This window comes from Piliocolobus tephrosceles, chromosome 12 (assembly GCF_002776525.5).
Source record: "Piliocolobus tephrosceles isolate RC106 chromosome 12, ASM277652v3, whole genome shotgun sequence".
In the NCBI taxonomy this organism is placed as follows: Eukaryota; Metazoa; Chordata; class Mammalia; order Primates; family Cercopithecidae; genus Piliocolobus; species Piliocolobus tephrosceles.
The window spans coordinates 123480757-123493206 of record NC_045445.1 but is presented as its reverse complement, the minus strand read 5'-3'; the positions used below and the strand labels follow the sequence as shown (position 1 = coordinate 123493206).

Here is a 12450-nt window from a genome sequence, read left to right as displayed (position 1 = left end):
TTACTATTCTTGTATTAGGTGAGATAATTGTATTGTGATTATATTTTTCAAACTTCTTATCTTTCAGAGTGGTGGTGGTTGTCAACTGGGTGAGATTTTGCCCCTAAGGGGACATTTGACAATGTCTGGAGACATTTTTGGTTATCGCAATTCAGGGCATCTGGGGATGGTAATACTGGCAACTAGTAGGGAGATGCTGGGGATGCTGCTGACATCATACAGTGCACAGGACAGCCCCCACAACAAAGAATTATTTGGCCCAAGATGTCAATAACTCCATGATTGAGAAACCAGTTTTAGAGATTGATGCTGAAATCTTCCCAGATAAAATGATGGGTTTGGGTTTTGCTTCAAAATAATCTAGAGAAAGGAAGGAAGTGGGTAGGGTTATAGATGAGTTGATAATTGAAACTGGATGATGGCTATATGGGAGTTATTTTATTATTTTGTCTTTTTTAATATGTTTACATATTTTTATAATAAAAAGTTTAAAGTATTTATTATTTTTTGAGACAGGGTCTCACTCTGTCACCCAGGCTGGAGTGCAGTGGCATGATCCCAGTTTACTGCAACCTCTGCCTCTTGGGTTCAAGTGATTCTCCTGCCTCAGTCTCCTGAGTAGCTGGGATTACAGGTGCACGCCACCATGCCCAGCTAAGTTTTGTATTTTTAGTAGAGATGGAGTTTTACCATGTTGGCCAGGCTGGTCTCGAACTCTTGACCTCAAGTAGTCCACCTGCATTAGCCTATCAGAGTGCTGTTATTACAGGGATGAACCACCACGCCTGGCCAAAGTTTTCGTATGTATTTAAATGTGTATCTTTAAATATTCTTGGTGGTTTTGGTGAGAATGCAGAATATATAGTAGCAGTCTGGTAAGCGGGTTTTTCCCTCCTTTCTTTGCAGATTATTGCTGTGGCAGCTTTGGTCCATCACAGTTTCGCATTGGACAAAGCAGCCCCAAAGCCTCCCTTTCAGTCACACTTCTGTGGTATGTATTTTTTTTAAGCTGGTTTACTAACAGCTTGATTTGAATTTCCTTATTTTTTTTTTCCAGCAATTGCATCAGTAACTTGTTTTTCAAAAATTGTTTTCAAGAATAGTGCATATTGTTAAAGAGCATTTTGTTTTGTTTTGTTTTTTGTTTTTGCCGTGGAAACTAAGTTTTATTGGGTTGGTTGCCTTCTATTCAGCTGGTTCATTTTTTTTTTTTTCTAGGAGCAGAAGTCTGGAGTCTATTTGATACCTTTTTTTTTTTTTTTTCAATGGTTGCTCTACTGAAGTTGAGTAGTTTTTTCCTGGGTCAAAATTAGGCTTTAACTATTTTCTGATGTCATTCTAATAGCCTATCATAGAAGCTTGATCAAAGTTTTTTGTGTGATGAGGCAAGATGCCAAGGAACAAATATTTACCTATTTGGGAGGAGTTATAGTAATATCAATTGGAGTTGAGTTGTGCCATGCATAAAATTCAATGGATGAAACAGTTCCATGAAGTTCTGCATGTGTGTTTTATGAGTCAGTCCTCAAGGAGGAGACTATATTCCATGATATATTCCATGTTGAGAGCTTGGCCAGTTACCTAAGCATTTTGCTGTTTTTTAAAAAAGGGAATAATACCATTGACCTATTATATTTCCTGGGATCTTTTTCAGCCCAGAAGCAGAGATTAACTTGGCCAGCCTCTCGTCTGGTTTTCTTGGGTATTAGGAAAGTAGGACTAAAACATGCAGAGAAGGGAGTGTGAAGTATGATTGTTGTGAAATTTTACCCCTTAAGTGGGTGGACCACATGGAACAAAATGATGATGAGAATAGCCTGGAAAATATGTAGAAGAGAGCAATCATGAGCTCATTTCTTTCTTTTCTTTTTTTTTTTTTTCATGAGCTCATTTCAACATGCATTTATTCACTTCCTCTATGTACGTCACTATGTGAAATAGCTGTTGTGTATGGTAAGGAACTTATAGTGTGTAATGGGGGAAGCTTTTGTCAAGTTTACCTTTTGAGAAGGTTGAACTGAGTTTCTCCACTGTATGCTGCTTGGGGCATTGGTGGTGGTGGGATTTCCTTTGAGGAAGACTGCTAAAATCTTCCATTCTGACTTCAACGGATAGGTAGCAAATGTTTCATCAAAACAGTTTTAACAACTGCAGGGACTTAGGGTTCTGTGCTTGACTATTCTTTTGAGGTCATCAGCATGACCAGTTGAAGTATTTGATGATCCTCCTAATTCTTTAGGGATGGGGGGAATATATTTGAGACAGTTTCGTTTGGAAACATGTACTATATGATTACCTGAAATTAGACTAAGATCGGTGTTGGAATCTTTTTTTTTTTTTCCTTTTTACAGTTGTGTCTAAACCAAAGGACTGTATTTTTCCATATGCTTTCAAAGAAGTCATTGAGAAAAAGGTAAAATGTTCATTATATGAAGCACCTGTTTGTTTGGAGAGAGAAAGAAAAGGGGGGTGGTATGGACTAGTAGAAAGAAGCTGTTTTACATTTTGTTAGATTCATTCCTGCCAGATTGGACTATGACATCGACCCATTAAAATGTGTTAGACATATACACCTAGAAGCATTATTTAACAATGTTTAAAAGTTTTACTACCTAAAAATAATGGGATTCTGTACTGTATTGGTGGTTGGATAGGCTCAAACCCCCCTCCAATAGCTTAATTAGGCGCTTCTCTAAAATGCATGATCATATGATTACTGTTTTGGGAAGGTATTGGATAGAGTCCCTCCCCAGCTTGAGGGAAGCCAAATGAAATTGGAAATACTGTGGATGTTAAGCCATGTATTGACAAAGTTGACATGGGGCTGGCCAAAATGGATCAGTGATCTCTAAATTCCAGTGTGCTCCATGAAAAAGTTTTCATGGGTTCTTAATACAATGGGGAGGAGTGGGAAGCAGTATAATGTAGTGAATTTTTCACAAAGGTAAGTGTATTCAATCAAAAGAATTTTCTTTTATGGATTGTAGTTTCTTTTACGAAGTAATGATATTGATACATTTTTAGGTTTTTTTTTTTTTTTAATGTCTTCACTTTGCAAAAGTAAGCAACTTCGTCGGGTTCTACTTATTTTATTTAATTGGCTTCAGAAGTCCAGTAGTTGGAAGGTACTATTAGATTAGGCTATTATTTGTGAAGTGCCGTGAATTACACAACCAAGTAAAATGACCTAGGAAAATTCCGTTACAGTCAAACCGACTTTTTTTTTTTTTTGAGACAGAGTCCCACTTTGTCACCCAGGCTGGAGTGCAGTGGCGTGGTATTGGCTCACTGCAGCCTCCAATCCCTAGTTCAAGGGATTCTCATGCCTCAGCCTCCTGAGTAGCTGGGATTACAGGCTCGTGCCACCATGCCTGGCTAATTTTTGTATTTTTAGTAGAGACAGGGTTTCACCATATTGGCCAGGATGGTCTCAAGCTCCTGACCTCAAGTGATTCACCCGCCTCGGCCTCCCAAAATGCTGGAATTACAGGTGTGAGCCACCGTGCCCAACCAAACTGACATTTTTAAACTGACCTAGTTGTAGAAAACATATAACCATCAACTTCCATTTTTAGAGATTTTTAATGAGTGGATCTTTTGAATACCTGATTTATAATCACTAATCCAAATAGAAGCCTTTTGTGTGAAGATAGGTTTTGTTTATACTTAAAACACTTGTAATTCTTTTTATTTTTATTTTTTTGAGACAGAGTTTTGCTCTTGTTGCCCAGGCTGGAGTGCAATGGCACAATCTCCGCTCACTGTAACCTCCGCCTCCCAGTTTCAAGCAACTCTCTTGCCTCAGCCTCCCAAGTAGCTGGGATTACAGGCACGTGCCATCACACCCGGCTAATTTTATATTTTTAGTAGAGACAGGGTTTCACCATGTTGGTCAGGCTGGTCTTGAACTCCTGACCTCAGGTGATCCACCTGTCTCGGTCTCCCAAAGTGCTGGGATTACAGGTGTGAGCCACTGCGCCCAGTCACTTATAGTTCTTAAATATGTTTGTTTTTAGTCTGGTTTCTTATTTATCAGTTCTTATCTTACCATTTGGAATTATTTTATACAATCCTTGGAATTTCTTTGCCCAGTAAATACATAAACAGTGAAGTCTACCAGGGATTATATAGGAAAGTATGTTTTTGACAGGTACTCTGATTCATATGCTCTGAATGTGTCTAGATGCACAAGCATGTCACTGTGGAGGGACATTTCTGTATTTTATGTTGCTCAGCACTTCAAATTTTGCTTTATTCACATGCTTATTACTAGAGTGAGCTCCTCAGAGACTTTGCAATTATTACTATGAAACCTAGAATCAGGAATTTCATTGCTACGTTTAATTTTGAAATGAATGGTGTCTTTTAACCCTAAGAAATCTTACCATAGTTGAACAAGAAGCCAACGTACAGTACTTGCTGACAGTAAAGAGTCGTCAGTGACTGGTGTGTTTTTATCTAACAGAATGTGAAGGTTGAGGTTGCTGCAACAGAAAGAACACTGCTAGGTTTTTTCCTTGCAAAAGTTCACAAAATTGATCCTGATATCATTGTGGTAAGTAGATGTTTGATCATGTTGTGGGGAAGCTCTTCATTTCTTAGTTCTTTTCAGTGTGACTTTATTGGTGCTTTTGAGCAGCAGATAATCTTTTCAGAGTGAAATGATTCTGTGGACTGGTGGGAATTGCTGCTAATAGGAGAAAAAATAACAAGCCCACTGCAAGATAGTTTTTTTTTTTTTCTCTAGTATAAAAGCAACCCATGACTTAGTGTTGAAGTTAAGGATTGTTTGGCTATTTATGCTTAGAGACCAGCGCATAAGTAAGTAAATGTGTACAAACAGAGTTATCGCCAAAATCTTGACTTAGTAGTTATATAGTTGTCACAGGAGTTTATTAATTCCCTTGGTTTAGTGCAAGTCATAAAACTAAGTATTTTAATTTTATGAGTTCAGTGGATCTTATGACATATTCCTTTGAAAACTCAGGGCTCAGAATTGATTTTTCTCTTGACGATCCAGTATGTCCCCACTAGACAGCTTGAGCTAATAATTAATTGAGCTATTTTTTGCCCCAATACCTGAGAGTCATAAAGCAACATTTTGCTTTATATATCCTCTGGCCTTTCTAGTTTATAGAATATGGAATTCCTTCATTTGTCTTTTTTCTAGGTTAATGGATCAATCATTATTTTTGTTTTTTTTCAGAGGAATGTAGGCTATAAATGCCTATATTTTGGATGTGATACGGGTAATTTGGGTACATTGAAGTCTTGCAAAAGTGTTTGCCGTATTCTTCCCTACATTCATTTTTACTCTTGGATACCCTTATTTGGCTACTGTATGTCTAGCATCCTGAGCTCCTGTGGATTGGAAGCGATATCTCTGCACCCACTTCCCTTATATTTCAAGACCTGTCTTTAAAGTTCCAAAAAGATTCTGTCCACAGTGTTGTACTGTGACATTCTGTCTCAACACCAGGCCCTCAATCAGCCTCCAAAAACAACAGTGTCTTGGACCCCAAGGAGATGCCATGAAGCCTGGGAAACCTGGTCTGGCTTCCAGTGTTAGAGCCAAGTCTATGTGTGAGAAATCTAGATGTAAGATGGAATTCTGACATGAATTTGGGTCCCTGATTCTAGGTATTATAATTTGTAAGTGAGACCTCCTTCAGGCCTTTGGGTCTTCTAATTTAATAAGCAAAACTGCTATAAATATCTAGTGGTAAAATACACATAACATAAAATTAACTATGTTGACCATTTTACAGTATACAGTTCAGTGGTATTAACTGCACTCATAATGTTATGCAACCATCACCACCATCCACCTCTGTAACTCTTTTCATCTTGTAAAACTGAAACACTGTACTCATTAACTTTCCATTCCCTCAGCCCCTGGCAACCACCATTCTACTTTTTGTTTCTGTGATTTTGACTACTCTAAGTAGTGGTATATATTTTTAATTAAGTTTAATAACAAGTATATTTATTGATGTGAATTATTTTAAACTTCATCTAAGTTTTGATAAACATAGGCAAGTGAATCATGTTCACATGTTGGAAATTATGGAAATGAAATCTAGTTGCATTTTTGAGATAGTTTCTACTCTATATAGTTTCTTCGTTTTTAACAAGTTTCTTATTTGAACTATTTAGTGGTATTATATATTTATCTTGTTGCATATCACTTATGAGTCTAAATCAGTAGTGTTTGAACTTAATTTTTAAAAAAGAAGCTACATGCGGTTCCTGAGCTTTTGAAGAAGTCTTACATAAACTGTCATACAACACAGGCAGGTTCTATGTTTTTAAGGAAGCAAAATGGAATTATTTGAATTTAGCTTTTACCGATCACATGAAAAGTATGGGACATTAAATTTGCATTTGCCTCCGAGACTGTGAGGCATGAGTTGCAAATTAAAATACATCATATGAGCCTTGCATCAATTAGGATGAAATAAAGTTTATTCCAGCAATCTGCTTAGCAGCCTTGTTAATGTCAAGGCTAATGAATGCTGCTGATGAATAAATTCCTGAAGAAGAAAGGACCCCCAATCGGAGGTAAGTGCATGATGTCTTCAATTAGAGACTAGAAAAAGAAAGGGCAAAGAAATTCTGTGCCTATGAAGGTAAATCCTCTAATTTGCATTTGTTATAACGTTATCAGCTGCCTTCTTTTTCTGACTAGGGTCATAATATTTATGGGTTTGAACTGGAAGTTCTACTGCAGAGAATTAATGTGTGCAAAGCTCCTCACTGGTCCAAGATAGGTCGACTGAAGCGATCCAACATGCCAAAGCTTGGGGTAATAATAATTTTCAAAATCTTATTTATTTATTTATTTTAATGTGGGGTAGCTACCAGGGAACACACTATACTTTTTAAAATAGGAATTGGTTATCTTGTTATAGGAACTTCAGTACATTTTAACTTTGGCACTAAATATCTTTTCCTTTGAATTCAGCATATTATTCGTAAAAGCCTCTGGTAGTTTTTAAAATCATCAGCTAGAATCTAGGAATAGTGAACAAAGACAGCACATGCATGTTACCTTCACTTTGTCATTCCTGAAGTGATAGACCTTAGGGCAAGGTTGCAGGGTTCAGAAATCGTTGAGTGTTATCATTTAGGAAGAAGATGGGAAGAATGAATGGAGGAGAATTGATGTTGGTTGTATAAGAATGCAATATTGCTTGATGATATCTTGTAATTAAAAAAAAGGAAAAAAGAAGGCAATGAACTAGTGCTTTCTGTGTTGTTACCTCTCATGACAACTCCAGTTTTATTTTATAGACAGTCTCATGGGGTAACATAACTTGTTCTGGATCATGTAACTAGTAAGGGGGAACAACTGAGATTTGAACCCAGGCCTGAGTGACTTAAAGCCAGTGTGTACCTGCTTGCTTCATGTATGAAGGTTTTTGCAGTTTTTGTGTGAAGCACCTTCTTCCTAAACCTGATACTGCTCAGTGCTTGAAATCTTATTTTTCTTAAAGCTTATAAATAAAATGGACATGTTGCCCCATCAGATAAGTTAGGAATCCGTACCTTTTTCTTTTCTTCTTCTTTTTTTTTTTTTTTTTTTTTTTTGAGACAGAGTCTCGCTCGCTCTGTCGCCCAAGCTGGAGTGCAGTGGCCGGATCTCAGCTCACTGCAAGCTCCGCCTCCCGGGTTTACGCCATTCTCCTGCCTCAGCCTCCCGAGTAGCTGGGACTACAGGCACCTGCCACCTCACCCGGCTAGTTTTTTGTATTTTTTAGTAGAGACGGGGTTTCACCGTGTTAGCCAGGATGGTCTCGATCTCCTGACCTCGTGATCCGCCCGTCTCGGCCTCCCAAAGTGCTGGGATTACAGGCTTGAGCCACCTCGTCCGGCCCCGTACCTTTTTCATAATGTTCTCTAGAGGATTCTGCCACTACAGATCAAAGTTGGGGCCACTGCTCTTGCTTCTTTTCTTACTCATATCTTTAAGATGGTAGAGTTGTTATTAGCACTTCATCTGAATACTTGCTTAGCTTTTTACCCCCTTCAAGATTTTCTTTATATGACGTCTTCTCAGGTATACCTCATTGCCCTATTTAAGATGCAGTCCCCCCGTATTCCTTGCTGCTCTGTTTTCCCATTTTCTATATACTTGTTACCTCCTAAAACTATATAATTTCTTACTTATGATGTCTGTTTTTTATTATACATTTCAAATGAGGCCAGGAATCCTTTCTGTTTTGATCACTGCTGTACCCTGAGTGCCTAGAATGATGTCAGATACATAGTAAATGTTCAAAAATATTTGATTGATAAATGGAAGAATGAGAGTTTTATCATAATTTTGGGCCAGCATCAAAATATGTTAGAAAGAAATGTTCTCAGTGTCTGCTCTTTCATGAAATTTGCTTTTTGTTCCCATCCCGTAGGGCCGGAGTGGATTTGGTGAAAGAAATGCTACCTGTGGTCGAATGATCTGTGATGTGGAAATTTCAGCAAAGGAATTGATTCGTTGTAAAAGCTACCATCTGTCTGAACTTGTTCAGCAGATTCTAAAAACTGAAAGGGATGTAATCCCAATGGAAAATATACGAAATATGTACAGGTATGATCCTAGATTCTTCAGAATTCATCTGTCTTGAAATTAACAACAGCAGGACACTAGCACTATCCTTAGTCTGGAGGGACATGAGCCAGTGGTGCTGTAGAGGGGAAATTGTTTCCACTATTTTCATAATTTGAACTAGTTTACCTCTTGAATTATTGTAATTGATCAGTTTATCTCCATCTCCTTCACCTGTGTTAACACTATCTTGATGTTTCCTAACAGTAGTTTGGATTTAGATTTCTACTCTTAATTCATTTATTCAGGAATTAGGGTAGATATTTTAGAAATATAAAAACTGAGCAATCATTAAGTTAGAGGTATTGCTTGCTTATTTCTTCCTCCTACTCCTCTGACCATCTCTCATTCATTCCTGCTAGTTCTTCCTGAGTTCTTCCTTGGACTTCTCTTTTCTGACTTTGCTCCCTCTCTAGGTGATCTCATTGAGTCTTAGGAATTTAAATACCATGTGGATGCCTGTGCCTCCCACCTGTGTATCTTCAGGTTAGACCTCCCTAAATTCCAGACTCAGTGTATCTATTTTACCTATTTTACTTGATATCTAATATGAACTCCCAGCTTGTTCAAAACTGAGCTCTGATCGATCCTAGGTTCTTCCTGTAGTCTTTCCTTACTAAATTAATAAGTGTATTTTTCCATTATCACTGGAAACTTCCAGAGTCTTACTTAGCCCAAAATCTCTGAGGCATCTTTAATTCCTCTCTCTGATATCCCACACTAGATGCATCAGGGTATCATGTCAGTTCTATATTCTAAATATGTCTTTTTTTTTTTTTTTTTTTTTTTTGAGACGGAGTCTCACTTTGTCGCCCAGGCTGGAGTGCAGTGGCGCGATCTCGGTGCACTGCAAGCTCCGCCTCCCGGGTTCACGCCATTCTCCTGCCTCAGCTTGGGACTACAGGCGCGCACCACCATGCCCGGCTATTGTTTGTATTTTTAGTAGAGACAGGGTTTCACCGTGTTAGCCAGGATGGTCTCGATCTCCTGACCTCGTGATCCGCCCGCCTCGGCCTCCCAAAGTGCTGGGATTACAGGCGTGAGCCACCGCGCCTGGCCTATTCTAAATATGTCTAAGTCTGACCACTTCTTTTCAACTCCATTGGACCCATCCTGTCTAAGCTGCTATCCTCTTTCCCCTGGATTACTGGGTTAATATGCCTATCCCCTAGTTTTCCCCTTTCCCCCTTGTGGTAGATTCTCAATCCAGAACCAGAGTTATCTTGCTAAAATCAAGTCATATGTGATACTCTGCTCAGAATCTTCCAGTGACTCTGTTTCATTCAGAGTAAAAACTAAAGTCCTTATTTTTACTTACAAGGTCCTTTACAATGTGTCTCTATGTTGTTAACTCTGTCGTTATCTCCTACTCCTCTTTCCATCATTCTCTCTGATCTAGCCATATTGGCCTCTTTCCTAGCCCTGGAACTGTCAGATTTGCACGCAGCTCAGGGCTTTTAAGTGTGCTATCCTGTCTGCCTGGAATGCTCTTTCCATAAGTCTTGCTCCTTCACCTCTTCCAGATTTTTATTCTCAGTGAAATCTTCCACTATTTCCTAACAAAAATTTCAGTCTCTGCTTCTGATACTTAATATTCCCGTTGCTTAACTTTTAACATTATATAACATACTGTATACTTAATTTCTTTGTCTTTTTTATACTCTGTCTCCCCCATGAGGACATAAGCTCCAGGAGGATAGGAAATTTTGTTTGTTTTGGTCACAGCCAATGCCTGGCACATAGTAAGCATGCAATATATACTCACTGGATGGAATGAATGAAAGGATTTAGATAGTTTTCAGGCTTGTAGTTATTGTATTACTTCAGTTTTTCCTTACGGGATTCTGTGTGTGTGTGTGTGTGTGTGTGTGTGTGTGTTTTGGAGAAAAGCATTGGGATCAATGGTATGAATGAATTCCTGATTACATACTGACCTTATTTTAAATTGTTTCTGAAGCCAAGGTGCTGTTGCTCTGAGTTTACTTACACCCAAAATTCCTTGTAATATTTTGTGAAGTTCTGATTATAGGCATTGTTTCTTTTAATTACTTGATTCTGTTTCATTCTTACTTTTCTGTACAGTGAATCTTCTCAACTGTTATACCTGTTGGAACACACCTGGAAAGATGCCAAGTTCATTTTGCAGATCATGTGTGAGCTAAATGTTCTTCCATTAGCATTGCAGATCACTAACATCGCTGGGAACATTATGGTAAATTTAACTTAGAAAGGGGGAAAAAGCATTTCCTGTTGGATTCAGTATTTGCTTGGGGTAGTTGTTATATGATAATAAGTCTAGATGCATGCTTATAAAATGAGTAACTTAGATTCCGAAAGCTGGATGTCTTTTGTAAAAGGAAGAACTGGTTGGGAGAAGGGGAGGAATGCCAGGTGCAGCGTGTTGAAATTTGGGCGAACATACGGATCATCTCTCTAACATCTGGATGTGTCTGTTTAGTGGAATGGTCCATTTGGGAGTAAATAAATAGCCAAGTTGTCAATATTTTAAGCTGTCTTTGTCTCCTTTAACTATAATGCTTAAAGAAAATGTTAGGAATAATTTAGTACCTTTTTTAAAAAACAGCCCGTTATTAGGAATAGTTTTAAAGGAGGTGCTGTGACTAAACTTACTGACTCAAAGTTGCTTTTGTTAGTTGTGGTTTTGAGCTCAAATTTAAAAAATAAATTCCATTTAATAGTCCAGGACGCTGATGGGTGGACGATCCGAGCGTAACGAGTTCTTGTTGCTTCATGCATTTTACGAAAACAACTATATTGTGCCTGACAAGCAGATTTTCAGAAAGCCTCAGCAAAAACTGGTGGGTCCAAAACTGTGTAGTATTTTGTTTTCTCTTACCCCCTCCCTTTTTAATACCTATTTATCCCCCCCTTTTAATACCTAGATAGCCTTTTTTTCTGTGATAACATCTGCTTTCAAAATAGCTAATCCCTTGTATACTGTAGAAACCGTGTCAAGTTTATTCCCTTGTTTTTGTGTGGTCATTTCCTTTTCCACTTTGTAAAAGGAAAATGCACTTTGTGCAGGCAAAATTATTTGTGAAATATGAAATTCTTTGAGGGAAGCATTAGACCTCTCTGATGGGTGACCATACACGGAATGTGTTCTGGCACCTTAGCCCTATCCAAAGATGAATGCCAGTTAAACTTTTTATTTTCCTAAACCGTATGAGCCTTTATTTTTGTGTTGCATTTTTCTGTGCTAGTATGACCAAGGTCACCCAGAGTCAGATTTCTGAAGTGGCCTCTATCACTTTGGAACTAAAACTTAGTTTAGCTACTGTTTTATTAGCACTGATATTAATTAATTCAGAAATGGGAATTGAATGTCAAAATTTGATTCAGGTTCTCATATTTGCTTGTTTTTTAGTGTACAGTGTACATTATCAAAATTGGTATAGGGAATATTCATTTAGAGGACTTTAACTTCTGCTGAGGTATTGAATGTTGGCCAGTAATAAACTACTTAGGAACGGATTTTCAGTATATGGATGTACTTATTTTATGGTGTCCATATTAATAATAGGGATAATGATAATGTCTACATGAAGCATTTTATGTTTTTACATCATGAATATTAGAGTAGTGATTTTAAGAGGGCTGTTTTATAATCTCAAATTTTGAATAATATGGAAAGTGGTATTTTTCAATATTCATTGATTTAAAAATATGAAATTCTGTAAATTCAGAAACATAAAGATAAAATTTTTGTATTTGTTAACTCAGGATATAGTATTTGTTTAAGAAATTACTGTGCTTGGAATTAATTTGGATTCATGAACATATTACAATAACTGTCTTTCCCAACAGATAGGACCAGTAACTGA

The 12450-nt window shown here is 37.7% G+C and overlaps 1 protein-coding gene across 3 annotated transcripts in view; it reads left to right on the top strand.

The window, feature by feature from the left end:
• POLA1 (DNA polymerase alpha 1, catalytic subunit) overlaps positions 1–12450 on the top strand; it is a 324710-nt gene that overhangs the window by 36147 nt on the left and 276113 nt on the right. For all 3 annotated transcript variants that reach the window (XM_023202598.1, XM_023202600.1, XM_023202599.1), the window contains exons 16-22: positions 907–991; positions 2352–2413; positions 4466–4555; positions 6689–6805; positions 8412–8587; positions 10688–10817; positions 11305–11424. In XM_023202598.1, the coding sequence (XP_023058366.1) occupies positions 907–991; positions 2352–2413; positions 4466–4555; positions 6689–6805; positions 8412–8587; positions 10688–10817; positions 11305–11424 (780 nt within the window). The remainder of the gene's footprint in view (positions 1–906; positions 992–2351; positions 2414–4465; positions 4556–6688; positions 6806–8411; positions 8588–10687; positions 10818–11304; positions 11425–12450) is intronic.